This window comes from Balaenoptera physalus (assembly GCF_965194825.1).
Source record: "Balaenoptera physalus genome assembly, chromosome: 1".
NCBI lineage: Eukaryota > Metazoa > Chordata > Mammalia > Artiodactyla > Balaenopteridae > Balaenoptera > Balaenoptera physalus.
This window is the reverse complement of record NC_138882.1, coordinates 179,451,370-179,478,670: the sequence shown is the minus strand read 5'-3', so window position 1 is coordinate 179,478,670 and position 27,301 is coordinate 179,451,370. Positions and strand designations below refer to the sequence as shown.

General features: G+C 59.2%; 1 protein-coding gene across 9 annotated transcripts in view; it reads right to left on the bottom strand.

Moving 5' to 3' along the window:
* Positions 1-27,301, bottom strand: part of HSPG2 (heparan sulfate proteoglycan 2) — a 101,646-nt gene that overhangs the window by 5,760 nt on the left and 68,585 nt on the right. For 4 of the 9 annotated variants that reach the window (XM_082448280.1, XM_082448282.1, XM_082448283.1 and 1 more), the window contains 48 exons: positions 26,334-26,392; positions 25,976-26,143; positions 25,712-25,822; positions 23,639-23,739; positions 23,360-23,540; positions 22,356-22,481; positions 22,058-22,210; positions 21,835-21,977; positions 21,374-21,509; positions 21,139-21,293; positions 20,770-20,920; positions 19,865-20,034; positions 19,638-19,779; positions 19,048-19,199; positions 18,759-18,894; positions 18,510-18,661; positions 17,215-17,350; positions 16,927-17,078; positions 16,425-16,563; positions 16,181-16,332; positions 15,443-15,578; positions 15,174-15,325; positions 14,837-14,975; positions 14,070-14,221; positions 13,707-13,854; positions 12,512-12,663; positions 11,950-12,091; positions 11,467-11,618; positions 10,936-11,077; positions 10,669-10,809; positions 10,204-10,338; positions 9,771-9,952; positions 9,058-9,253; positions 8,628-8,807; positions 8,057-8,317; positions 6,370-6,574; positions 5,734-5,831; positions 5,038-5,304; positions 4,188-4,297; positions 3,838-3,985; positions 3,639-3,755; positions 2,873-2,984; positions 1,958-2,102; positions 1,774-1,873; positions 1,519-1,628; positions 1,286-1,394; positions 620-718; positions 11-232 (listed from right to left, as the gene is read on the bottom strand). In XM_082448280.1, coding sequence (XP_082304406.1) covers positions 11-232; positions 620-718; positions 1,286-1,394; positions 1,519-1,628; positions 1,774-1,873; positions 1,958-2,102; positions 2,873-2,984; positions 3,639-3,755; positions 3,838-3,985; positions 4,188-4,297; positions 5,038-5,304; positions 5,734-5,831; positions 6,370-6,574; positions 8,057-8,317; positions 8,628-8,807; positions 9,058-9,253; positions 9,771-9,952; positions 10,204-10,338; positions 10,669-10,809; positions 10,936-11,077; positions 11,467-11,618; positions 11,950-12,091; positions 12,512-12,663; positions 13,707-13,854; positions 14,070-14,221; positions 14,837-14,975; positions 15,174-15,325; positions 15,443-15,578; positions 16,181-16,332; positions 16,425-16,563; positions 16,927-17,078; positions 17,215-17,350; positions 18,510-18,661; positions 18,759-18,894; positions 19,048-19,199; positions 19,638-19,779; positions 19,865-20,034; positions 20,770-20,920; positions 21,139-21,293; positions 21,374-21,509; positions 21,835-21,977; positions 22,058-22,210; positions 22,356-22,481; positions 23,360-23,540; positions 23,639-23,739; positions 25,712-25,822; positions 25,976-26,143; positions 26,334-26,392 — 7,067 coding nt within the window. The remainder of the gene's footprint in view (positions 1-10; positions 233-619; positions 719-1,285; positions 1,395-1,518; positions 1,629-1,773; positions 1,874-1,957; positions 2,103-2,872; positions 2,985-3,638; positions 3,756-3,837; positions 3,986-4,187; positions 4,298-5,037; positions 5,305-5,733; positions 5,832-6,369; positions 6,575-8,056; positions 8,318-8,627; positions 8,808-9,057; positions 9,254-9,770; positions 9,953-10,203; positions 10,339-10,668; positions 10,810-10,935; positions 11,078-11,466; positions 11,619-11,949; positions 12,092-12,511; positions 12,664-13,706; positions 13,855-14,069; positions 14,222-14,836; positions 14,976-15,173; positions 15,326-15,442; positions 15,579-16,180; positions 16,333-16,424; positions 16,564-16,926; positions 17,079-17,214; positions 17,351-18,509; positions 18,662-18,758; positions 18,895-19,047; positions 19,200-19,637; positions 19,780-19,864; positions 20,035-20,769; positions 20,921-21,138; positions 21,294-21,373; positions 21,510-21,834; positions 21,978-22,057; positions 22,211-22,355; positions 22,482-23,359; positions 23,541-23,638; positions 23,740-25,711; positions 25,823-25,975; positions 26,144-26,333; positions 26,393-27,301) is intronic. The other 5 variants (XM_082448281.1, XM_082448285.1, XM_082448286.1 and 2 more) reach the window with 4 other exon arrangements.

The following is a 27,301-nucleotide window of genomic DNA, read 5'->3' as shown; positions in this document are numbered from 1 at the left end:
CGGTGCTCACCTGACCCCAACTCATAGCGGAACTCCAGGTGGCCGCCAACCATCGCCAGGGACACGAAATCCTCCACAGGCCCGCTCTTCCCCCCGCTGAACAGCAGGACTCCGTCAGGTGCCAGTGGCTTAAACTCAACGTCCAGGCGTAGCTCGTGGTGCGTGTTGGTGAGAGCAGGCAGCGCCAGGTAGGAGCCCGCGCCCGACAGGGAAGGGGTGGTCACAGTCACACCTGCAGCAGCCACAGATCAGCCAGGGCAGTGGGGACGCCAGAGTCCTGGGAGGGCTCCAACTATGCAGCCTTCCTCTGGGACCCCTGCCCACCCCACTCTCCAGTCCTAGAGGCTCGGGACCAGCTGGGCAATGGCTGCAACAGCCTAGAAGCACCCTGCCCCCAGCACTACAGACCAGGCTGGATCTCCAGTTAGATGGGGTTCCCCTTTGGGGCCCTTGTGTACGGGATTCAGGCTGGGCAGAAGCTTGGCCAGGTGACTTTGAGGCCCTCTGGCTCTGGAATAATTTTATCATCCATAGGGCCCGTCATGGCCTCAGAATGCCCTGCCCAGCTTCTCCCATCCTTACTGGGATCACTGGGGGTCTCAGGCCCAGCTCCACTTACCTTCCTCACACCTCATCCCTGAGCGGCCCAGGTGGCAGCGGCAGGTGTAGCCTCGGCCGTCGGGCCGGTTCACACAGGTGGCGTCGGGTCCACAGGCCTCTGGGGGACACACAGGCCAATGAGGAGGACATTGAGGTGGCCTGGGAGATGGTGGGGTCCTGATGCCAGAGCTCTACCTATTGCACCCCGGGGGCCTTGGCTACTTAGGGCCAGGCCAGCCTGCGAGGGCTGCATCGGGAGACCGGGGAGGAGGAATGGATTTGGGCAAGGGTGGGGCCAGAGGAGGCTGGGCAGGGAGAGAGCAAGGGGGGCAGTGAACGAGTGACTCTTTTGTTCTTGAAAGACTGTACCTGGGTGGTGGGTAGTGGGGTGAGTGCCTTGGTAACAGATGGGAAGGTGGTAGGTACCAGGGAGCAGTGATTGGGGCTGGGGGGAGTGTCCGGGTACAGTGAGGGGGGACGAGTGCTTGGGTAGCAGAGATGGGAGGCATGGTGGGTATTAGGGTGGCAGTGATGGAAGTCAGAATCCAGGAAGAGTGGTTAAGTACTCGGGAAAGACGGAGAGAGTGTGGTGAGTACAGTTAGCAGTTGGGGTGGATATGACAGGGCAGCAACGGGCAGAGGGAAGAGCCCGGAGTGGCAGTGATGGAGAGGGTGGGTTACACACCTGGGTGGCAGTGCAGGGCCTGTGAGTGCTCACAGCGGCTCCCGGTGAAGCCAGCCGGGCACACACACACATAGCTGCTGCTCTCCGAGTCCTGGCACTGGCCCCCGTTCTGCAAAGCAGCCCCCGGAAGTCAGACCGAGAGCACTCTGGCCCTTCCCCACTCCCCACCAGGGCCGGCCATGGCTGAGGACAGCGGCCTGGGCGGCCAGGAGGAGTGTGCGGTGTGGGGTTACCTGGCAGGGCCGGTCCCGACAGGTGGGGCAGTGGGAGATGCCGTGCACTGTAAGGTTGAGGTCGTGGAAGACGATCTCCTCACCCTGGATGCGCAGCTCCCGGACACAGCCTGGGGGGGGCGGGCAGGCAGGATGAGCCAAGGCAGGGGTGCTGGGAGGCCTGCCCAGCTCCAACCCACGCCCTGCAGTGCCCTCCCAGGTGCTCTGCCAGCCAGGTGAGGTCTGGCCAGGGCTGAAGGTGGGGAGGGGGTTCACCTATGAAGCCGCTGCTCAGCCCTGCCTTGGGGATGGCGCCATAGTCGGGGTAGCCACCCAGGTAGAGCTCCTCATTCAGGTCCAGACCCTGGAACTTGCCCTGGACAGGGGGTAAGTCAGGAATGGCAGAGGCTGAGCGGAGGTGGGGAGGGGCTAGGAATAGAGGAACGGGGCTGGGTCTCACCTGGGAGGTGCCGTTGACCGGGGCCAGGCTGCCCACGACCAGGGAGCCCTGGGTGAGGCTGCGCAGCAGGGTCACGGTGTGGAACTGGCCCAGTGCTAGCGGTGCGGGGTGACGGATGGTGGCCATGCCCGAGCCTGCATCAAACCTGCTCCGCGGGGTGGGAGGGAGGGCCAGAGCGGGAGAGAGCGGATATGGGGTTTGTGGGAAAGGCTAGGCGGGGAGCCCGGGCTGGGCAAAGGTGGCGACGCCATTCCCTGCCATCCTGCTCCAGTTCCTCTCCCTGCCTTGCGCTCTCGCCCCATCACCACCCCCAGCTCACCCTATCCCTGCCACGCCCCAGGGGTTCTTCTTGTCCTACACTCTTTCCCTGGGAGCTTATTCAGAGCAGCCCCCGGGGCTCCAAGTGCCCCTGGCTCTAGGCCCTACAGCCTAGCACCTGGCCTCACTGTTCGTCTGAGCACTCCTCCCTCGGAGATGACCTTGTTTCTTTCCTTCTTTGTTTGTGGCTGGTCTTCCCCAACTAGAATATACATTCCCACAAGGGCCAGAACTTGATTTGTTTTGTTTGTATCAGTGCCTGGCACATAGTAGGTATTCAGCAAAAAACTGTTGAATGAATAACTGAATGAATGAATTCTGGCCTGCAGCAGTCCCGCCCTGGAAGGACACACTCAGCATCGCTGTATTTCTGCCACAACTGTGTGCAAGTCTGAGGCCGCTTCCTCCACCACCCGGCTGGCGCACTGTGCTGACCCCGGCAGCATGGGGGTCACCGAGGGTAACGGCCACACCTCCTCCTTCTTTCAGAACCTCCGTCGTACAACTCAGCCCAGGGTGGTGTGTGCCTGACGAAAATCCCGCAATCTAGTCCCCCAGCCCCGCTTCCCCTGTAAACCAGGAGGGCGAGGGTCTCACCGGAACTCGGGCCTCCCGCCCACAAGGCCGAAGGAGATGAAGTCGGGCTGCCTGTTGGCCAGGTTGGTGGGGCTCCCTGGGATCCGCTTCTGCCCGTTGTACAGCAGCAGCCCTGGGCGGGCACAGCTGTGTTAGGGCCTCCCGTCCAGCTACGGGCTCCCTGTCTGCCCAGCCCCGGAACGAATGGCCCAAGCTTGTGAGCCTTTCCCCTCGCTAACTGCTGTCCCTCCCTCCGGCACACCCCACACAGCCAGGGCGTCTCACTCTCAGGATGGCGCCCTAAACAGAAGGGCCTTGCTGAAGCCCCTGGAAAGAAGCTGAATTTGCTTCACTTACACTGCAGGGTCTACCTGAGGGAGGAGAGGGAGGCGGAGACTCACCCGAGTAGAGAAGGAGGCCTGGACAGTGAAAGTCAGAGACCCGTAAGAGGTGGGAGGAGACAGATGAGAGAGAGAGAGAGAGAGGAGGGAAGGGTGAGAGATGGGGAAAAGGAGGAAGCAGAGACAGGAGTAGGGAGATGGGACAGAAGGACTGGGGGTTGCTGCATCAATGGCAGAGGGACCGGGGGAGGCTTGGGTGCAGGTATCACAGAGGAGGGAATGGAGAAGAGGAGGCGTGAGAGAGCCAGAGGGGGAGGCCCGGCCGGCCTGGAGCCCCTGGGGCAGGGAAGGCTGAGGACTGGGGGCTGCCAGGGCTCATACCCTGATGGCAGTGACTTGGAGATCCCCAGCCCCGGGTCCCCCCAATCAGCTCCTCCCCTGCTCACCATCGGCTGAGTCGGGCCGGAAGGTGATCTTGATCTCAAACTTCCTGTAGGCATCCTTGATGGTGGGCAGCGGCAGGAAAGAGTGGGGGGTCTGCGTGAAGTAGGGCACCACTCGCTCTGCAGGCAGAAAGCACAGTTCAAGACGCCACCCACAAGGTGGCGGGCAGGGTGCCGCCTATCCCGGGGTGTGTGGTCTCACCTGGCACCTGCAGGTGGGCAAAGGCTTTGACCTTGCCCTGGCGGTTGGTGGCGGTGCAGACATAGGTGCCTGCGTCCTGGGGCTGGACCGAGGGCAGCAGCAGCATGTTGTTCTCCAGGCGGCTGTCGGGCGGCAGGTTCCCATCCAGCTGCAAACACACTGGCACTTTGAATCCTGGCCTTGGCCCACACCTCCACGGGGCCTGTCTCCCATCCCTGCCTAGGGCCCACCCTCAGACATGGAGCACATACTCCGGGCCAAGCCTGGGCCAGCTCCTGGGGGCACCGAGATGGTGAAGACCTGGTCCCTGCCCCTCAGGTACGCCCGCTGGTTCCCTGCCTAGCATTTACCTTGCTCCAGGTGATGTCAGGAGTGGGGTAGCCAGAGGCCATGCAGGGGAAGACAGCTGCAGAACCAGTGGGCACACGGACCTCTGGGGGCGTTGAGATCTGGGGCAAGGCTGAGAGGGGAGGAGGAGACACAGGCCATGAACCTGATGACACCAACCGTTTGTGAGCCCAGCCTGTGTCCTGACTCATTTAATCCTCATGCCATCCCTGGAAGGGAGGCACTATGTCCCCATTTCACAGATGAGGAGACTGTGGCCGTTCACTCCTGGTTGCACGGGTGGAACCAGGCAGAGCCACGGCTCAGGGACTGGTCCAACTGACTCCACAGACCGAGCCTCTTCAACACACCTGGGTGGAAAATTGTGCAGCCCTCTGGGGACCTGAAAAGGGGGTACTAGGGCAGTGTGGGTAAGTCTGGGGCAAGTCATAGGGCTTGGGGTGAAAAAGAATAGCCTTTGAAGAACACACAGACTGTGTCTGCCTGGCATCATCCATTGTCCATGTTTTCCTGTCTTTTACGTCTGTTTTGTGTTTGTGCTGTCTCTGCCATCAGACTGAGCTGTAGGTCTCCCTCATCAGAGCAGGAGCTCCAGCAGGTGAAGACTACTTATCTGATTTCCTCTTGATGCCCCATGGCATAGCTTTTCCCTGCAAGTTCCAGCTGCCCCAGAGGAACACTCACTGCTCTCCCCTGCTGCACCTGCTTGTTATGAAACCTGCTCCCTAAATACACCAAGTTGAAAATCCCCAAGAGAGCAGGAAGGAGGAGCAGCGCAGGTAAGGCAGGAGATGGCGTGAGAGCAGCCCCTGCACGCTCCCCGGCCCCGCAGAGGTCCCTGCCAGCCTTCACCTTGCACGAGCAGCAGCACGTGGGACTGGGTGGTGCCTGCGGCGTTGGTGGCAGTGCAGCGGTACTGTCCTGCGTCAGCCAGCTCCACGTGGGCGATCCTGACGATGCCTCCGCTCTGCACGATGCCAGGCCGCAGGCGCCCTCCGACTTTGCTCCACGTCACCTGAGGCTTGGGGTCACCCAGGGCCAGGCACTCGAACTCCACGGCATGGCCGACCACCACGGTCTGCACGGAGGTCCGGATGTTGATGAGCACAGAGGGCAGAGCTGGGGGAGGATGAGGCAGAACCGAGTGAGGCCAGCCTGCTGCAGGCCTGGGCTCAGAGAGGCCGCAGACTGCCCCAGAACAGGTGAGCACTGGAGCCCGAGGCATTCAGCATTTCATTCGCTTTTTCGTGCATCCGCTCATTAGCGTGTTCACTTGTTTGCTCTCTGTTCATTCGTTTTACTCACTTGTGCATCCGCAGTCATTCTCATTGGTTTGTCTGAGCACCCACTCACTCCGCCCATCTCCCTTCTTCCCCCCTCCCTTGCAATATTTGTCAAGCCCCCTCACTCTGTGCTAGACGAAAGCAAGATACAATCGAATAATTCTCTTTATTTGTACACATTTAAGGGGTTTCTTGGGGAATATGGTCCCTGTGCCCTTCATCTCTGTCCCCTGCTCTTAGCAGAAGCCTGAAGCCACCGTCCTACCTTGGACAACAAGCTGGGCACTGGCCTGGGCCTGTCCCCATGGTCCATGGGCCTGGCAAACATACGTCCCTTGGCAGCTCTGGTCCAAGTTCTGGATTCTGTAAAGAAAAAAATAAGACATCAGTGAATAAAAACAATTGGTGAGAATACTTTGCAATTGTGTGGGAGTTAAAAGCCGTCAAGTATCAGCACACGATGTAAACTTCTAGTCTCCCCAAAACCATGGGAGGTAGGTAGGAAGTCAGGGTGAGTATCACCACACCCATTTTAGACCAAGACCTTGTGGTCTAGAGTTCCAGATCACACAGTTATCAAGTAGCAGAGCTGAGATCTGGGTCATATGTATATATCTGGCCTCAGAGCTTGTTCTCTTCCCTTTAACAATAATACGAACATGGGCCACTGATTACTGAAGGCCTTACACATGCTAAGCACTGTGTTAAGTGCTTTAGGTTATCTCATTCTGGTCTCATATAACCCACTGTACAGCTGAGAACACTGAGGCTCAGGGAGGTGAAGTGACTTGCCCAAGGCCATTGTTTCATGCTAAGCCCAGTAGGACAGGTATTCTAACAGCCCCACTGGGTGCCTTGGGCTGGGATGCCCAAGTTCAGTCCTGCCCCTGCCCCCACTCACCGGAGCACGCCATCGTGCATGCTGTGGCCGGTAGGCAGCTGACCCCCTTCTTTGATCCAGCGGAGTTGAGTGCCCGGGTCGCTGGGCACGACACAGTGGAACTCGACGCTGGCCCCTATGCTCTTGGTCTCCAGCTGAGGCGTGACCTGAACGGTGGGCGTGGATCCTGCTGGGATGGGGGTGGCGGGGAGAGAGCCGGAGGGGCCTGCGGGGACAGGTAAGAGGTTGTGCGTGTGTGTGTGTGTGTGTGTGTGTGTGTGTGTGTGTGTGTGTGTGTGTGTGTGTGTATGTGTGATATCCCCGATGCCCCTCCAGGACCCAGGAAACCCCCATCCTAACATTCAGGGGACGTTCTCCTGTTTGCCTCTCTGACCAGGGAAAAGAGACCTTTCATTGGCAGATTCATTCATCTGCTCACTCGTGCAGTCATTCAATCAACACAAGTAAGAGCCTGTGGAGTGCTGGGCTGTGCTTCCAGAAGCTCCTGGCCTTCGGGAGGGGAGGGCAGCCCAAGGCGAGAGCGGGAGGGGTCGGCCTTGGAAAGATTCAGACATCTGAAGGAAGGACAGCAAAGACTATTCTGGCTCTAGTCTAGAATAGGAGAGGGACTTCCCTGGTGGCGCAGTGGTTAAGAATCCGCCTGCCAAAGCAGGGGACACGGGTTCAGGCCCTGGTCCGGGAAGATCCCACATGCCACGGAGCAACTAAGCCCGTGTGCCACAACTGCTGAAGCCCGCGTGCCTAGAGCCCGTGCTGCACAACAAGAGAGGCCACCGCAATGAGAAGCCCACGCACTGTAATGAAGAGTAGCCCCCACTCGCCGCAACTAGAGAAAGCCTGCACACAGCAACGAAGACCCAACGCAGCCATAACTAACTAACTAACTAACTAACTAACTAACTAACTAACTAACTAACTAACTAAAACAGGAGGATCCCAGGTGAAGGCACCTAATGTCCGGGTGCAGGGGACATACGGGAGGGTGGGTCAAATGCATACTATCACCGTTTACCAAGTGCCTACTAGGTGCCATGGGCTCTACAGATGTGTCCCTTTCTAAGTCAGCCTATGTGCTGGCATTGTCCTCTCTACTTTACAGGATGAAGACAGTGAGGCTTGAGGTTCACTGACTTGGCCAAGGTCACACAACTATCAAGTGATCGGGCTGTGCACTGAACCCAGGACCTGGGCTCACTTCAGTCCAGGCTCTTGAGGAGACCACGGAGATGTGGGATTCTTTGGAGACCCACTGAAACCCTGGGCACCGGGGGTGGGTGCTGCCCTATCACAGATGCATTGTTGTCACCGTCCAGCATTTACGCAGCCCGTTCTGGGTACTGTGGTGGACCAGCCCGGGGCTGCTGAGGTGACTGGGTCCAGGCCCTGCCCTGAGCATCGTCCGTCCGGCAGGTGAGGCAGGCTGGGGTACTCATGTAAACATAGCCTCTGGCAATGTGAGGTCAATGCCAAGGGAGGGATGCAGCAGTGAGAGCTAGAGTTGCTGAGAACACAGTGACTGGGGTCTTCCTGGGGGAAAAGAAGGCATTCCAGCTAGGGTAGTGGAGGGGAGTCTTTGTGCCCCAGGTGGGGGTCCCCCGGCACCAGCTGAGGGGTAAGTGAAAGGCTCGGACAAGCGCCTGGAGGAAAGCTGACCCCCTTCTGCCCAGCCTGAGCTGGGGCTGCTCACCTCGGACCAGCACCTGGGCGAAGGCCTCAGCTGAGCCCACCTTGTTGGTGACCCGGCAGCGGTAGCGGCCTGAGTCCGCAGGGGCCGCAGGCTCAAAGAGCAGCATCTCATTCCTGGTGGTCGCCCTCCCAGGGAGGCTGCCGCCCACACGGCTCCACTGGAAGGTGAGTGGGGGCGTCCCATGAGCCAGGCACTGGAGCTGCACCGTCTCCCCTGCCTGCACCGAGGCGTGCTCCGGGACTGTGGTGGCATACGGCGGGCCTGGGGTTGGAGACACAGAGGTCAGGGCGGCGAAGAGCAGAGGTCAGGATGGGAGCAGGTGCTGGGCCCTGGCGACTTGCCAAAGGACCAGGGAAGCTGAACGGGGAGCCCAAAGGACTGGGGATGGGGGAAGCCAAGGTCCCAGGAGGGGACGTGGGTTTTAGGTTAGGGCAGGCTCCGGGGCCTGAGGTGCATGCGACCCTCCAGATGGGGTTCCTGGAGTTCTGTCCAGGGTGTGGCCTGGTTGGGGGGCTCAGACCTCCATGCAGTGCGGAGAGGGTAGCCCGAGGAGGGTGGACGAGGGCCTTACTCTCTACGTGCAGGGCGATGGTGGCCTCAGCATGCCCGGCAGGGTTAGTGGCGTTGCAGATGTACTGGCCCGAGTCCTGCTGTGCTACCCGTGGGATGATTAGCGTGTCACCTTCCAGCTGGTGCTGCCATGGCAGCGGGGAGCGCAGCTTGGACCAGTGGATAGTGGGCGTGGGGCTGCCTGTGGAATGGAGTGGCAGAGGTTGGTGGGCTGCCCCAGGACTGGCTGGGGGTGCGATGGTCAGGAAGGGACCTGGGTAAGCTTGCTCCTTCATGGGGGGCACAAAGTGGGCACCTCAGCCATCACTGAGAGATTGCCAGCAGCAAAGCCCCCTTCCTGAGCATGACATCACCTTCAGGTCTCTTGTGTCTAAATTCAGGCCCCAGGGCCCGCTGCTCTGCCTGCCCTGTGTGCCAGCCCCCCTCCACACCTGTGGCTGAGCAGCGCAGGGTGGCCGTGTGTCCAGCTTCCACAGTCAGCTCGGCTTCTTCTACCTGGACCTGGGGGGTCCCTGGGGCCATAGTGCCCGTGTCTACAATTACTTCCACTCGCTTCTGCGCTGTGCCCAGTGCATTCTGAGCTAGGCAGACGTAGACGCCTGCATCTGATGGTTTAGCTGACGAAATCTGGAAGAAGCAAGGATGTTGGTTATGGGGCCACTGAGGGGGGACCTTGGCATCAGCCCTCTGGCTTGGTTTCACCTCTTTCTTCTACCCGTCCCTTTGTTTTTAGCTTTCCTATTTGACTGGCTGCTTGAGGGCTCACACTCAAGATATCCCATTAGTCTATCCATCCACACATCCACCCCCCCCATCTACCCGTCCGTGCATCCATCATCCATCCATCCATCCATACATCTACCCACCTATCCACTCATCCACCCATTTACCCATCCATCCATCCATCCATCCATCCATCCACCTACCCACCCAACCACCCATCCTTCTACCCATTCCTCCTTCCACCTTCCTTCTTTCTTCCTGACCGTCTTCCCATCTACCCATCATCCACCTATCCCATCCCTCCCTTTCTCCACCAACTCATCACCCATCTGTCCATCCACCACTCTTTCCTCCAGGCAACTGCTCAAGAACGGGCCCTGACTGGGCCTCAGATCCAGAGGTGAGACCCCCCTGACATCACCTGCAGCACCGTGTGGCTGTCCACGAGCCCAGGTGCCCGCTGCTCCAGGTTGGTGGGGGCACCGATCCGGGTCCAGCGAGCAGAAGAGCGGGGCTCCCCAGCACTGACACACTCCAGGGCGATGGCCTTTCCCACTTTCACCCGCACAGGGCTCTCGGGGAGCACAGACACTGTCGGGGGCCCTGCCCAGAGGAATGACACCACTGATACACACGCAGGGCTCTGCTGGTCACATGCACTGTCACAGCCCCCTTACCAGTAACTGCCAGTGGGCACTAGTCTCCCCACTGCACCCATGTAGAGACCGAGGCTCAGAGAGGGAGAATGCCCAAGAGGGAGGCAGTGGCAGAGGCTGGATTTAAGCCTGGAGGTCTGAGCTCGGAATCAGGGCTGGAAACATGAAGTCAGAGCCCACGGGGTTGAAGGCCCTCACCGTGCACGCTGAGGTTCACGACACTCTGGGCCACACCATAGGCATTGGAGGCCACGCAGCGGTAGGCACCGTGGTTGCTGGGCCGGGTGCCCACGATGGTGATGATGGAGCCGTTGGGGCTGATGTGGACATTGTCTGCGGGGTTGGCATCAAGGAGGGTGTGGTCAGTGAGGGTGTCCTCCTGCCTTGGCGCTGCCAGTAGGCACACCAGTGCCCCATGGCCCCGACCCCTCCAGTCTGGGTGTATCCAGCTCACAGGGTCACAGACGGTTGATAAACAAGTCCTTGGAGACTCCTGGGTCCAGCCCTCTCACCATCCAGATAGGGACACCAAGTCCCCAGAGGGGAAGGGCTTTACCCAGGGTCACACAGAAAGTTTGGTGCCATGGTCGTCTCTGCCCAGCTGCCAGTGGTGATCCTCGTGCACTCACACCCGCCTCCAGCCCCCCACCCCGCCCAGCTCACCCTCCAGCTCCTGGTTCCGAGTCTTCCACTCAAGGCTGATGGGGGCTGCCCCATCATGGATGAGGCACTTGAAGCTGGCATCTTGGCCCTGCCGCACGGTGCTGCTGGGCGGGTCGATAGAGATGACAGGGCTCCTAAGGCCTGGGGGAGGACAGAGGCAGAGGGCTGGACTCAGCAGGGCTGGGGGGGCTCCCCCGCCTCCCCTCCCCCCGCCTCAGCCCCAGTGTCTCCCCGCCTCCCCCTGCCCGTGGCGTCCGCCTCACTCACGGTACGAGGACCCTGCACTGGGCGGGACAGTGACCGTGAAGGAGGCCTCGTGCTCAGGGCCCGAGCTGCCAACCACACGGCACACGTATTCTCCAGAGTCGGCCTGGGACAGGTGGTGGAGCCGCAGCCGGGAGCCGTGGGTCTGTCAGAGTGAGGAGAGGGTGGCCATTGTGCCAGAGCACTCGGGACAGGGCAAGTCCCCAAGCCCGGATGTGCCAGTGCCCAAGAGTTCTCAGGAGGTCAGGGCTCCAGCTGGTGGAGATGAGGAAGCTTCATTCACAGAATCCTACAAGTCCACTCCATCCCCTTTTCAGAGGAGGAAACTGCTGCAGGAAATGATTCAGCAGCAAAGCCAGGAGAAAAACCCAGATCTCTCAATTCCCAGGCTGCTGAACTCCTCCCCGCAAAGTATTTTATCCCCTGGGGTCCCCAGGCATGCCAGGGTTTGTGTGAAGAAGGTTTGGGATGCAGAAGGCAACTGCGGGTCCAAACTTGCCTGCCCTGAATCCTCCCCATCCCTGGCCCCTGTACCTGGTGCCGGGCGGGGAGGCTGCCCCCACGCTTATACCACGTGACCTGGACATGTGCCTGCCCGGGTACCACACAGTTCAGGTCCAGGGTTTGTCCTTCGGCCACATGGGAGGAGGAGGCCTCGATGTAGATGGGCTGGGCCAGTCCTGGGGCTGTGGGCACAATGGGTGGGTGAGAAAGGGGCGGCCCCGGGGGTGCAGGCAGAGACCTAAGGCGGTGGCACCGAGTGCCAGCTGGCCCTCCTGGAGGTGCAGTGGCTTGAGAGTGACTGACATGGCTGAGCACCATTGACCTAAGAAGGGTCTCTGCCCCCTGGGGGCCGAGATGCCGTGGTGAGACCTTGGTCCCCCAGTGGTTGGGGGAGGGAATTGGAGGACCTTCCTGGAGCCGAGGGCTAGAGCCCTGCTGGAGAGCAGGAGGAGCAAGGCCAGGAAGGGGCCCCCAAGCCTGTGCCCAGAACCGCCCACTGCTCCTGTCACTCACCAGGAATGGGGCCTGGGCTGGAGGCCTCGATTGTGACCAGGACAGAAGCCTCCAGAGTGCCCGAGCTGCTGGCCACTCGACAGGAGTACTCGCCAGAGTCGGCAGGGGACACCTGGTTCAGCCTCAGCAGGGGGCCGTGGACCTGGCCAGGGTGGGGCGAGAGTGGGGACAGTGAGCCGGGGGGCTGGTGGCCAAGGCCGTCAGACGCCCCAGCCCTCTATACCTGTACCCCAGGACTGTCATGTACTATTGCGGATGCTGCCTCCTGCCAAAGGTGACCCCCTCTGACATTAGACATTGTGGGGTATGTTTACTATTATGCTTTTTCTGGCAGGAGAAAGTCCAGTGTCTTGAACAAGAGATGTCCTTTTCTAATTTGCACCAAGGTGCTGGGCAGCCAGTGACGGCCCTTCCATGCCCAGCCTGTTCTTGAACTCCTGACTCCCAGTGATCTCCTGCTGCCATTTTCCTGAAGCCCCGGGTGTTGGGGCCACCTTCCCTCCCGGGCAGGGGACGGAGTGGGGTGGGAATGCCCACATCCTGCTTTCTCCAGGCTCCATACCTGGTGCCGGGCGGGAAGGCTGCCCCCGCGCCTGTGCCATGTGACCTGGGCGTGGGCCTGGCCAGGCACCACGCATTTCAGATCCAGGGTCTGCCCTTCGGCCACGTGGGAGGAGGAGGTCTCGATGCGGATGGGTGGGGCTCCGCCCGGGGCTGGGGCACAGGAAGAAGTCAGTGAGCTGGGACTCCCTGTGCCCTCAGCCCCTGCCCCTGGGTGCCCAGATGCTCAGACCAGAGGCCACAGGGAGACGGCCTTGATTCCCCCCTTCCCATTCCCCTGAAGCCCGGAGCAGCTGGGCTAGCCTGGCGCCTCATTCTCCCAGCCCAGCCCCAGACAGTGGTCCCACTATCTCCTGTGCTCCCGGCACCACTGGCGGCCAGGGCTCAGGGCCAGGCAGCTCCACACAGATCACTAACGTTTCCCAGACTTGAGTAGTATGGGGCTAAGAACCCAGACTCTGGGGCCAGACTGCCTGGGTTCAAAACCCAGCCCTGCCATTTATTAGTTGTGTGACCTTGGGAAAGCTACTTCACCTCTCCATGCCTCAGTTTCCCCATCTGTAAAACAGAGAGAACAATCATACCTACTTCAAAGGGTTATTGTGACGGTGAAATGAGTTAATATGTGTAAAAATACCAGGGCCCAGCACCTGGTAAGTGCATATCACGTTCATTACTTAGCAATTCAGGTACTATGATCATGATGTCTGCTATGGCCATGTGCTCCCTGTGCTATTAATTCCTTTACACTTTCCTTTCAATTGATTCACTTAAGAAAACCCTTAAACACACAGCCCCATCACAGGCAATGATTTCCATGCAATCATGACAGGTCTGACGTGTTGATGTTTTTTCCCTAACATTATCACTATTCATATAAAAAAATGTTTAATCAGGGCACCACCTAAAATCACCCTCTCAGATCCCAGAGGTGCAATTCCAGCCTTTAAGGAACTCGTGTAACTGCTGCCAGAGCTCTACTAGCCCCACTTTACAGATGAGGAAAGTGACACACCGAGAGGAATCCCTCGTGTAACATTTCAGAGAGTGGACAGAGGAGCCGGGGCTCAAGCCACACAAGCCAGACTCCAAAGCCCGTGCTCTCGGGCCCGAGGGATGAAGCCCACGCGATCTGGCTCTCGGCCCCTCCTTTCTTCCCTCCTCCTGCTTCCCAGCCCCACTGCAGAGATCCTCACCAGGGACGAGAACAGTGTCAGAGCCAGAGGCCTCGATGGTGACCAGGACTGAGGTCTCCAGGGGGCCAGAGCTGCTCACCACGCGGCACACGTACTCGCCCGAGTCCGCCGGGGACACCTGGTGCAGCCGCAGCCGTGAGCCGTGGGCCTGAGCAGGGACAGGACGGGAGAGGAGCAGAATGAGATGGCACTCGGAATCCTTGAAGGCTGGGGCCAGGGTCCAACCTCTGACCCAGGCAGGCGCTGCACCCCACAAGGGGATCCCAGGCCCTCCTTCCCGGGCAGAGCTTGGGGGACAGGCCCCTAGCCAGGGCCCGCACATCCAGCAGCCCTCCCACTATGTCCTGCCCCCAACTCCCATACCTGGTGGTGAGTGGGGAGGCTGCCCCCGCGCTTGTACCATGTGACCTGGGCATGGGCCTGTCCAGGGACCACGCAGTTCAGATCCAGGGTCTGCCCTTCGGCCACGTGTGAAGATGACGACTCGATTCTGATGGGCGTGGCCCCGCCAGGGACTGGGCGCACAGAAAGAGCAAGTCGGGGCTTTGGTCATAGTCAGATTTGGGAACAACTGGGTTGGTGGGAGCCTCAACTGTAGAAACCTCCACCCCCCAAGGTAGTAAGGATAGCTAACACTTATTAAGCACTTACAGTATGCCAGGCACTGTTCTAAGTACTTTACGTGCATTAACTCACTTAGTCCTCACAAAATTCACAAACTTTCTGCGATGATGGAAATGTTCTATTACCCGCACTGTTCAATGCAGTGGCAACCAGCTATGTGTGGCTACTGAGCACTTTGTTTTTGAAATGTGAGGATATGAATTTAGAATTTTAACTAATTTTAATGACCATGCATGGCGAGTGGCCACTGTATCGGACAGCTCTCTGAGGATGGCATGATCGACATCCCCACTTCACTGATGAGGGTACGGAAGCTGAGAGGGGAGAGTCACTCTCTCAAGGCCCCTAGTGGTGCAGGCAGGATGTGAACCCAGGCATCCTTCTGCTGAGCCCCCGTCCTGGACCACCGCCCTCGTCTGAGGGCTCTGACTCCAGGGCCTTTCCTCCCTGGGAAATTAGTGTTTCCTGTGTCTCCCAGTCCCTTCCTGGGTCTTCACTGGACTCACCAGAGGGGCTGCCGGTGCTGGGGGAGACTGAGACCACGATGGAGGCCTCCTGGGCATCGATGTTGTTGTTAGCCCGGCACACGTACTCGCCTGAATCCGCCACGGACATCTGGTGCAGCCGCAGACGGGAGCCGTGGGCCTAGGGGTGTGGATAAGGAAGGAGGGAGTCAAGGGGCTGAGGGGTCACCGGCTGGCTCAGGCCTCCTCCATCAGACCAGCTGAGGCTACGTCCGTCTACCCAGGGCAGGAGGGAGGACTGCAGCTAATGCTTCGGGTTCTTTGCCCATGGGGGGCTGTCCCTGCACTGCCCACCCCACTGCCAGGCTCTACTCCATACCTGGTGTCGAGTGGGAAGGCTGCCCCCACGCTTGTACCACGTGATGGTGGCCTGGGGCTGCCCGGCGACCACGCAGTTCAGATCCAAGGTCTGCCCTTCAACCACCGTGGGGGACGAGGACTCTATCCTGATTGGTGGGGAGACACTGGGCGCTGGGGACAGAGAGGAATGCACCACATAGCCGGAGTCAGACAACAGTGACAGTGCCAGGCACCCCGCTGCCTCCCCCGCACCCGCTTGCCTAGACCCCCTGCCCTAGGAGTTCTCACTGTGGGAGGAGCCGCTGCCCTGGATGGTGACGATGAGTGAGGTCTCCTGGGAGCCGGCACCGTTGCTGACATGACACACGTACTCGCCCGAGTCCGCGGGCGTCACCTGGGGGATCCGCAGCCGGGAGCCCACGATCTGAGGGGGAGCAGGTGTCAGGGGGTGCGGGCAGCACCTCCATGTCTCAGGCGCTGCTGCTGCTGCCCCCGGACTCCGGGAGCCTCACTGCCTTGCCTGGGGTAGCCTCCACCCTGGCCTCCTTCAGAACTCCCTCGGTGGCCTTCCTGAGGCTCTGGGCTGTGTGGACAGTGTCTCCAGCCTTTGGACTATTCTCACCCGTCACCCCTGCAGAAAGCCCATTGAGGCCCTCGCCAGTGACGCCTATTACAGCGCTGTCACATGGCATGTCTGCCTTGCCCTTTAGCCTGTGAGCTCCCTGAGGGCAGGCAGTGGTCTCATTCCATTTGAATCCTTAGTGCCAGGACCACGACTTGGCCTGGAGCAGGTTCTCAGGGAAATGTAGTGAGTGAGTGAATCAAAGAATGTTATGTACAGGATCCAGCTGAGGTCAGTGGGACTTATCTCCATATCCTCAGCACTGGTCCAGGGCCTGTCCAGCAAGAACACTCAATGTTTGTTGAATGACTGAATGAGCACAGACGGGCTGTTGACAGCTCTTCCTGATTCCCGTCAGGGCCGGTGACCCCAGCTTTTGCCCTCCCTGCCTGCTGGTTCCATACCTGGTGCCGGCTGGGTAGGCTGCCTCCACGCTTATACCAGGTGATGGTGTGGGGGGCTTGACTGGCCACCAGGCAGTTGAGGTCCAGGGTATGTCCATGGGCCAGGGAGGCTGAGGACGACTCAATGCGGACGGGGTACACCACACTCTGGGCTGGGAGGGTGAGATGGAAGGCAGGGTGTGGGAGCCACTGAGGGTGGAGGGGGCCCTCCCAGCCCATTTGTTATGACCCCTGAGACACTCACAGCGGGAGGGACCGAGGCGCTGCTGGATGGTGACGAGGACGGAGGCTTCCTGGGTGCCCGAGCTGCTGACCACACGGCACACGTACTCCCCGGAGTCAGCTGGAGTCACCTGGGGCAGCCGCAGCCTTGAGCCATGCACCTGGGAGGGGAGGCAGGTTCACAGCCAGGCTCCCACCCCCTTCTCTGGTCCCCATCCCAGCCAGACCCAGCCAGATGGAGCTTTAGGGAAGCTCTTCCAGGGAGAACCACCATTCATGACCCTTCAATTCCCTTGCCCGAGGGTTGGGACTGGGTCCAGTGGGAAGAAGTGGGGGACCGGTATTTGCCACCTATGGGGCAGGTGAGGTAGACAGTGTGAGCCCATTTGGCAGATGAGGACACTGAGGATCAGGGAAGTCAAAGGACTGGCCAGGCAAGTGGCAAAGCAGTGTCCAAACTCAAAGCTCCTTACTCCGCAGTCTCAAGGGTCCTTCAGGCCCCCCCTTAGCACCCCACCTCCTACCTGGTGCCGGGCAGGGAGGCTGCTCCCGCGCTTGTGCCATGTGACCTGGGCGTGGGCCTGCCCAGAAACCAGGCAGTTCAGATCCAAGGTCTGCCCTTCAGCCACGTGTGAGGAGGACGACTCGATCCGGACTGGAGGGGTGACCCCCAGCGCTGGGGACAGAGGGCAGAGGGTCAATCCCCAGCTGGGAGGAGAGGGGGAGGGGAGGGTGTGAGTGAAGGTAGGGACTGCTGGTCTCTGGGGTCCTGCCACTGCTGGAGTGGGAAGCCTCCCCCCAGCACCACTCACCAGGCGCAGAGTCTGCAGACTCAATGGTGACCAGGACGGAGGCTTCCAAGGGCACTGAGCCACCTACCACGCGGCACACATACTCGCCTGAGTCGGCTGGGGACACCTGGTGGAGTCTCAGCAGTGAGCCATGGGTCTGGCCAGAATGAAGGTGAGGTCAGAAGGGGCCCTCTTAGGACCCTCGCACCTACAACCTGCAGCCCTGCCTCACTCTGAGCCTGAGAACTGGCTTTTAGTTCTGTCCTGCTCAGGGGTGAAGCGGGTGTCTTGTCCCAGGAGGGAGGGGTGGCCCGGAGGAGCCATGGGGAACTGGGCAAACACTAATACCACACTCCATCAATTCTTAGACACTTTAAAAAAAAAAAATAGGATGGAGAAGATAACCTGCATATTATTTTTATTTTATTTATTATTATTATTATTTTGGCCGCACTGTGTGGCCTGCGGGATCCCAGCTACCCGACCAGGGACCGAACCCGGGCCCTTGGCAGTGAAAACATGGAGTCCTAACCACTGGACTGCCAGGGAATTCCCTAGACATACTTTTTTAAGTCTCTGAAATCAAGATGCATCTCACAGTGAATTACAATTACAAATGACAGTTTGTTTTTTTTTTCTCATTAGAGGTACATAAAATAATGGTGCATCTTGCAATCACTGGCATCCTAAATTCTATAAAATATATCAATAATAACAGCTAACGATGGTACTTCCCTGGTGGTCCAGTGATTAAGACTCCGTGCTCCCAATGCAGGGAGCCCGGGTTTGATCCCTGGTCAGGGAACTAGATCCTGCATGCCACAACTAAGATCCTGCATGCCGCAACTAAAGATTCTGCACACCGCAACTAAGACCCAGCGCAGCCAAATGAATAAATAAATACATAAATATTTTTTAAAAATATTTGCTAATGATATGACAGTAGTAACAGCTCACAGCACTTTCTATGAGCCAGAGCTCTGAGCACTTTGCATACAAATTAATTCATTTCATCCTTAAGATAATTCTGTAAGGTAGGTACAATTATCACCATTTTACAGATGCTGAAAATACGGTACAGGGAGACTAAGTAATTTGCTGAAGGTCACAAGCGAGGAAGTGGTGGAAGCAGCAGTCACACCTAGGCTGGCTGGTCCTAGAGGCTGGGTTCTAACCATTGCCCCACACACCTGTGCAGTGGGGTCCTAGGCCTCCCCGTCTCAGAGGAGCCTCCGACCCACCCTACCCTTGACCTCCACTCCCCAGTGGCCTCCCTCTTGTTCCCTTCTTGGCCTGTCCATCCTCCGGTCCTGTACCTGGTGCCGGGCGGGAAGGCTGCCCCCGCGCTTGTGCCATGTGACCTGGGCGTGGGCCTGCCTGGGCACCACGCAGTTCAGATCCAGGGTCTGCCCTTCGGCCACATGAGAGGAGGAGGGTTCAATGCGGATGGGCTGGGTGCCACCAGGAGCTGGGGGAGAAGACGGTCACTGGTCAGTCCAGTTCTCTGCAGCTTCCCCCGCCTTTCCCCTTTCTCTGTCCAAGCGCAGCCTGGAGGTCCCACTCACGGTAGGCGAAGTTGGCGCCCTGGGTCCTGGTTACCGTGACTGTGATGGAGGCCTCCACACCACTGCTGGCCCGGCAAACATACTCGCCTGCGTCAGCTGGTGACGCCTGGAAGATGTACAGGCGGGAGCCACGGACCTGGACAGCCATGGGCAGGGGTGTGAGGGGGGCGCTTCTCAGAGCTCAGCAGGTACCCCCTACCCTGTTCCTCTGAGCAGGGGCTGCCCCCGCCGACCCACTGTCCACAGCTTGGCCCGGCTGGCCCCCTCCTGCCTTTCTGCCGCTGTGTACCTGGTGCCGGGCGGGGAGGCTTCCTCCACGTTTGTACCACGTGACCGGGGCATGGGCCTGCCCGGGCACCACACAGCTCAGATCCAGGGTCTGCCCCTCGGCCACCGTGGGGGATGAGGATTCGATCCTGACAGGCGGGACGGGTCCTGGGGCTGCGGGGAAAGGGGCGAGGGTAGCAGACGCTCCCCAGAAGAGAAGGCAAGAACTGTTCACCCTGGAGCCAGCTCAGCCTTGTGGGTTTAGTGGCCTGGGCTTGAGGTCCTCGGCTGAGCAACCCTGAGGGGAGGGCTGGGGCAGGAGCCAAGCCTTGCAGAGGGAGTGAGGAAGTGGGAGAGATGTGGATAACTGAGGCAGGAGCAAAAACATGAGTGATGTGGCCAGAGAGAACAGTGATGGGAAGACGGCAGATTACTCAGAGAAGCGGAGTCCTCCTGGGCCGGCCCTGTGGCCAGCCCCAAGGTGGGCTTCCTGCCCCAGTGTGGCTTCCTGCCACCCCCTTCCCCGCGTCAGCAACGGGAGTCACTAGGGCCTCAGCACCTGGGAAGGCTCTCAGCCCCCGCCAGCTTGCCCTGTCACTGGCAGTCACTCACCGGGGATGGAGCCAGTGCCGGTGGCCTCGATGGTGACTAGGACGGAGGTCTCCAGGGGCCCAGAGCCGAGGACTACGCGGCACACGTACTCGCCTGAGTCTGCTGGGGACACCTGGTTCAGCCGCAGCAGCGAGCCGTGGGTCTGAGTGCAAACAGGGAGGGTCAGGAGGGGGCTGAGCAGCTCCATCCAACCCCTCCAGCGGGCTGGCCCTGGGGGGCTGCTGTACCTGGTGCCGGGCGGGGAGGCTGCCTCCACGTTTGTACCATGTGACCTGGGCGTGGGCCTGCCCGGGCACCACACAGTTCAGATCCAGCGTCTGCCCTTCGGCCACGTGAGAGGAGGACGACTCGATGCGGATGGGCTGGCTACTGCCTGGAGCTGGGGCTCCACCAGGAGCTGGGGCGCAAAGGAGCTGGTCAGAGGCCTGGGCTCCTGAGCCGCAGCCCTGCGGCCCTGGAGCAGAGGGCCCTGGGATCTGACCAGGCCCTAGCTTGGGGGGGCAGAAGGGAGGCCTTCTAGGGCTGAGACCATGCTTTTCTGCCTCGGCAGGGCCAGCCAGACCCCTCTTTCCCTCTCTGACCTTCAACTTGGAGTTCAAGGCCCATTTGCCTACACGTGACTCCTTGATCTGTGACGAGCTGCTCTGGCTTGCAGGGAACCAGAGTCTTTTAGCGCCCAGGCGGGGCCAAAGGATGCAGACAATAATGCCACAACCCCCTTCTTTAGAGTGCACGCCGTGTACTCACACTACACGGTAGTGCTACTGTCCCCACTTCACACGTGAGGAAACTGAGGCCCCAGAGGTAAAATAACCAGTTCAAGGCTGATAAAGGGTAGGGCCAGGATTTGAACCCAGGTCAGCCTGACTCCCAACTCAGTGTTCAACCCTGACTCTGCTGCTTTTTGATGAATTCTGAAAACAGCACTCTCCCCATGGGGTCCCAGGTAAGTCAGGTCAACCTGTCCCCACCCTCAGTCCCCTCATCTCTCCTTCAAGGGAGTGGAGGGTTGAAGCCTGCCTGGAGCGCCTCTTCTTGTCCTGATGGCATCGAAGAGACCACAGGCACCATCCTTGGGAACAGAGGGGAGGTCGGAGGGCTCGGCCCCCACCCAGCCCCCCTGGCCCCTCACCTGGGGTGTAGCTAGGGCCCGAATGGCTGCCGTGGAGGACAGAGACGATGATGGAGGCCTCCTTGGGGCCTGACTCATTCTCCACGCGGCACACGTATTCTCCAGAATCAGCTGGTGAGACGTGGGGCAGCCGCAGCCGGGAGCCATGCACCTGGGCCGGGTAAGGACAGAGGCATGTGAGGATGGGGAGAGGCCGCGGTCAGCGCTCCCACTGCACCTCAGTGCCTGCCTCTGCTCAGAGCCGCCCCACATGGGAAGCTGAAGAGGGAGGGAAATAAGGGCGGACCCTGCTCGTGCAGAGTGCAGAGTGCCGGGCTGTGTGGAGGACCACCCCCAGGTCCCCTGCCACAGGCTCAGGGGCCCTCGTACCTGGGTGTGGGGAGGCAGGCTGCCCCCTCGCTTGTACCACGTGATCTGGGTGTGGGCCAGCCCTGTCACCATGCAGTTGAGGTCCAGTGTCTGCCCTTCAGTCACGGAAGGTGATGAGGACTCAATCCTCACTGGGGGGGTGCTGGCACCTAAGGCTGGGAGCAGAGGGGGAGTGAGTAGGCCTTGGGGGGACCCTGGCTTGCCCTCCCCCTCCTTCAGCCCCAAGGCCCTGCACCTGGAAGGACGACCACTTGGATCCGGGCCTGTGCGGTGCCCGCGGGGCTGGTGGCCACGCAGAGGTAGAAGCCGGCGTCGGCGGTAGTGATGGCTGGGATGAGCAGCGTGGCGATGTCTGTGCGCTCAGCCCGGGCCTGCCACACAGCGAGAAGGGTCAGCCGCCCGAGGGCCCGAGGCAGCCTGGCAAGGGCTAGCCAGGGAGGGCAGGAGGAGGGGGCATAAAGAGTAGAGGCAAGCTCCGAGCCAATATTAGGGCCCCAGTTGGGCACCAAGGAGGGCGGAGCCAGGCAGCAGAGCACGAGGCTGACGGCTGCCACCCGCCGGGACGCACGGAGCGGGAGGTCTGAGCAGGGCACCATCTTGGAAGTGAAGGGAACCAGAAGAGGAGATTGGAGGGGCAGGTGGCAAGTGCTGGGACTCGGCTGAGCCCGTGGGCCTGGCCCGAACGGATATCCTCACCTGTGGGGGGAGGCTGCCCCCCTCCTTCCTCCAGGTGATGGTGGCGCTGGGCACACCCGCAGCCCTGCAGTACAGCCTGACGCTGCGGCCTTCATGTACCTGGGTCCTCTCTGGACTCACCTGGACCCTAGGCCCGCTGCCCCCTGCAGACAGAGCCCTGTGAGAACACCTCTCTGGGCCGCCATGAGCTCTCAACTGCCCACCCTCAGCCCCATCCTCTCACCGTGCACGTGGAGCACGGCCCTGGCCACGTGCTGCCCGGCGCTGCTGTGGGCGCGACACAGGTACTGGGCTTGATCCGAGGGCTCGACAGCTGGCAGGCGCAGGATGCCGCCATGGATTTGGGCCTTCTGAGGGAGCTGGCCACCGGGGCCCCCTGACGTGGAGAGGTGGGGTCAGCACCCACTGGGATTGGCATTGCCAGGCCCCCCAGGGGTTGAAGTCCACAGCCTAGAGTCCTGCCGCTGGCCCCCACATGCAGGAGAGCCAGGCCCTGACTGTCATTCCCGCCACGGCCTCACCTGTCCACTCGAGGGTGGGTGTGGGGTTCCCTGTGGCACTGCAGCGGAACTCAGCCAGCTGCCCAGGCTGCACTGTGAGCTGCGGCGGGTGGATGGAGACCACGGGGGCAGACGGGGTGGCCGAGGCTGACGAGGGAGGAGGAAGCGTACGTGGTCACGGTGGGGAGGGACCCACGGCAACAGCCTCCTTGCTGCTCTCTTTGCTTCCACTCTATCCCCTCGTGGCCATAGAACAGCCAGAGGGAGCCTTTAAAATGTCAATGGGGGGAATCCCTGGCGGTCCAGGGGTTAAGACTCTGCTCTTTCACTGCTGAAGGTGGGGGTTCGATCCCTGGTCGGGGAACTAAGATCCCGCATGCCACGTGGCGTGGCCAAAAAAAAAAAAAAATGTCAGTGGGGTCTTGTTACTTCTCCACTTAAGACCTGTCCGTGGCTTTTAGAACAAAATCTGAATTCTCTGCTGTGACCCACTGCGTGTACTCACCTCTGCCCACATCTTCAAGTCCCTCACCCACCCTCCCCTCCATGGCTCCAGCCACGCTGGCCTTGCGTCCCTCAAACACATCAACATGCTCCTGCCTCAGGGCCTTTGCACATGCTGCTTCGTCCGCCAGCTGTTATGTGGCCGAACACCTTCTCTTTCCTTCAGGTCTCAGCTGACATGTCACCTCCTCAGAGAGGCCCTCCCCAACCACCCCACGGAGAATAGCTCACCCTTCTCCCACCTCATTTCTCACTTTCCTATCACTCTGTTTACTCCTGTCCCAGCACTGGTCACCTGTGTAATTATGTTGTTTGTCCACTTGTTCCCTACAGAACATGGAGGGCAGGAGGGCAGAGCTCCTGTTTGTCCCCTCCCACCCCTGTTTCTTCAGAGTCTAGGCCAGGACCTGCCATACTGTAGTTCAGAAACCGTCAGCTGAATGAAGGAATAGTCACTGGTCTTGGTGGGTGTGGAGGAAGGCCAGGACTGGGTGGGTCAGGCATGGACATGAACGGTGTACCTTGCACGTGCAGCGTGGCTGTGCCTTGGTCCATGGCAAACATGTTGGAGCCGGTGCACACGTAGGTGCCCGCGTCACTCGGCTGTACACTGCGAATGGTCAGGATACCGTTGAAATCCATGGCTCGGGCTGGCAGTTTCCCATTATGCAGGCGAGTCCACACCAGGGTGTAAGCCGGAGACTGCAGGCAGAACAAGGGAGATGGGGTGGGGGTCCGGGTGGGGCTTGGAGACCCCAGAAGACAGATCCTCACCGATGCCCACTCCCTGCCCCGCCCACCTTGCTCTTGGCTGTGCAGATGAAGGTGACGTCGGTTCCGGGACGCACGCTCTGGCTCCGCTGCTCTTCCACCGTCACCGTGATGGGCTTGCTGGGAGCCTCTGCCGGGACGGGAGTTCCCCCAGTGAGCTGGCTGCTGGCCAGGCCGCTGTGCTGTGGCCACTTTCTCTCCCTCTTCATCACCCCATCCGGATGTCACTTCCTTCCCACTCTAGCTTAGATTCCATTCCACTCCCTGGCACCGCCCTCCCTCATCCTGGCCGAAACCCATCATCTACTTTCTTCCTGCTGGCACTGAGCACCCAGCAGGCTGTGATCAGAGAACATCACACCATGATCCCCTTGGCTCCAGTTCATGATCACAGACCACAAATGAGCTCTTAACACTTCACACTCCACTCCAACTGGGCTTCTCTGTCTGGTTTGAGTTTCTATTCTCCCAAACAACCATTTCACACCTGCTCCCAGCTTCTCCACCCTCCTGAAACCCCCTTCCACTTCCATGGCTTCAACTCACGCTTCTTGAGAGAACTGAAACAATTAGTCAGGAATTTTCCACGTTCCCAAATCTACCCACCTCCCTCCTTCCTGGTCCCTGAAGGATGAGACTTCTCCCCACCTCCCACCCCACCTCAACTCCCCTTCCTGAGTGCTGGAGCCCCTCCCAAGGACCCCCTCCCCCTGCTGTGCCCTCTCCTTTCCTTCCCCATGGGATCATTCTGCTCCACAGACAAATGTGTTCTAGGATTTTCCATCTCTGAAAATGCCCCCTTGACCCTATACACCCCTCAGCTACTGCCCCATTTCTTGGCCTCCCTTCAGAGCCAAGAGTCTTGAAAGAGTTGTCTACACTGGCTGCCTTCCCATCCCTTCTTTGCCTCACTCCCATCCAGTCTCTACCCCTTCTCTCCACTGCAAACCGCTCTTGTCAAAGCATGACCTCCAAGGGTTATTTCTCTGTCTGTAGCTGACTTTCCCGGGGCATCCGGTGAGGCCGGCCACTCTCTCCGGGAAGTCGTTTCCCCTCTTGACTTCCAACTCACCACCTCCCCCGGCCTCCTCCTGTCTACTGGCTGCCCCTGCTCACTCTCTTGCTGTCCTCCCTCCTCCGTTTGTTCCAGTTGGAGCTCCTTGGGGCTCTGTTCTGGGCCCTGTCCTCGAGCTACACTCTCCTGGGTAATTTCATCCTGCCCCATCCCTATGCCAACAGCTCCCAAATTCATTTCTCTGGCCAGGGCCTCTTTCCTGAGTTCCAGATTCACATATCCAAATGACCACCTGATGTACCTACTTCAATGTTTCCCCAAGCTTCTCAAACTTTAACAAGTCCAAAACCAAACTTGTGGTTCCCTCGGACCTGTTGGTGGCAGGTGTTGCTGGTGCCCCACCCATGTCCCCTCGTCACTCCAGAACCAACCTGCCTGACTTCTACAGCCGCTGCATTTCTTTGCATGAGGGTTTTCTCAGGCCACTGGTGACCATTGTGTCTGCCCATGAGGTGGGACAGAATGCAGGGGAATCGATGCTACTGGAGCAGGCCCCAGTCAGTGACTGATACGAGCTGGTGTGCACATACCCCAGCTCTCTTGGCCCTAGGGCGGAGGGCAGGGGGGCTCCAAGCAGCATGTTTTACTCTGGAGTTTCCCGGGGCTGCCTCGGCTGCATTCAGTAACAACTGCTCTAGGTGGTAATGTGCTCAATGACACACCGTTTATTGGATGCCTTCTCTTCCGTTTCATTTCATTTCCCAAATAAACTATGTACACACAAATCCTTGCCTCAGCCTCTGCTTTTGGCGGAGCCCAAATGAAGATGCCCTCCCGTTGGATCCTCTCTCATCTCAGTAAATGGCACTCGGCCCAGCTGCTGGAATCCAGACTCCTAGGCTTTTCTCTCTCTCTCAATGACCAGACTCAAGTCCTGCCAGTTCTGCCTCTAACATCAGCCTTGACCCATCACCTCTTCCATCTTCCTGGCCAGTGTCCTCGTCCACCATCCCCTCTGGTAGATGGTCTGCAGTTTGCAGCCCATCCCAGGACAGGCAGTCTTGTGGACAGAGGAGTAGAAACTCACCAGTGACCAGCAGCTCTGCCCGGCTGGTGTTGGCATGATGGAGATTACGACAGGTACAAATGTAGACTCCAGCATCTGAAGGCTGGACGCTGGGGAAGTGGAGCTCGGAGCCTGGTGGTAAGGAGATGGGAGCTCATCAGTACAGATGCACCCCTTTTCCCACCCAGTCCTGCGTGTGGGTCCCTACAGGATCTCAGTAGGGCAGGGACAGACCTGTGCCTCCCTTTCCATTAGAATGGCCGAGGGGCCTGGGGCCATGTGTACCTTGATGTCGCTGCTGGGTGCTGCTGGGCAAGGGCCGCCCATCTTCACGAGACCAGTAAAAGTAGTGGGGTGGGCTCCCACTGACCTGGCACCGCAGGGAGTGGGGACCACCTTGGGGTACTATGCTCCGAGTTGGCTGGACCTGGACCACCAGCGGGGTTTGGTCTGCTGGGGGAGGGACAGGAGAGGCCATTCAGGCAGGAGGCCCCCAGCATGTACCATTGTCTCAGATATCTCTGCCCTCCCAAAGACTCGCGTGCCCCACCCTTCACCCTGTTCCCCAGACCTAGTATCTCTCAAATTCCCTGGGTCCCCTGACTTGCCCATCACCTCGACCCAAGACCATGGTCCCACTTACCCCGTGGCAGGCACTGGCCCCCTCGCACATTGGGGTTACCCACGTATCCTGGGGCACACCTGTAAGGAGAAACAAGGACCAGCTGTCAGACCCCAGGGGACCCAGTGCCTCATAGTGGACTTGGGGAGCCAGAAGCTCAGCTCTCTGCCCAGTATGGGGTGAAGAAGCTCTGAGCTCTGGAAGGACTTCAGAGACCAAAAAAGCCCCACCACAGGGCCTCTGGGTGCTGAGAAAGGGGAGTGTGAGGAAATGTCAGTAGGTTGGATTCAGGGAAACATTCATTCAACAAATGTTTATTAAGCAACTACGATGCAAGGTTATTGAAACATAACAGTAAACATGATAAAGTCCTTGCTCTTATGGAACTGACTTGTTGGGAAACTAACATGGAAACTATGTAAATGAGAGTGATGGACATCTATGGGGGTTGTGAGGCCATGGTGGGGGGGCACTAATCTAGCCCTGAGAATCAGGAGGCTTCCCAGAGGATGGGACTGCTGAGCTGCTATATTCCCTTGGAGCAGACTGTACTCTGCAGCGAACTTATCACTGTTTTAACTATGTATTTGTATGATTACTCGCCATCTTGTCTCCCACTATAGTTGGGAAACTCTGTAAGGGCTGGGACTGAATCTGTTTTGCTCATTACTTTATTTCCAACACCTTGGCACACTGCATGGCACACAGTAGATGCTCAATAAAAATGTGCTGAATGAGGGAATAAAGCTGAGCCTTGAAGGCTAAACAGGAGTTAGCCAGGAACAGGCGGTTTGAGGGTGAAGAATGTTCCATGAAGAGGAAATAGCACATGCAAAGAAACGAACATGAAGATGTCAAGAAATGAAGCCCAGCTAGAGTACAGAGTTGGGTGTCAGAAGTGGGATGAGACTGAAGAGTGATAAAGCTACGTAAGGAGCTTGGGCTGGTCCCAAGGGCAATGGGGAATCTTGGAAGGGTTTTGAGCAGGG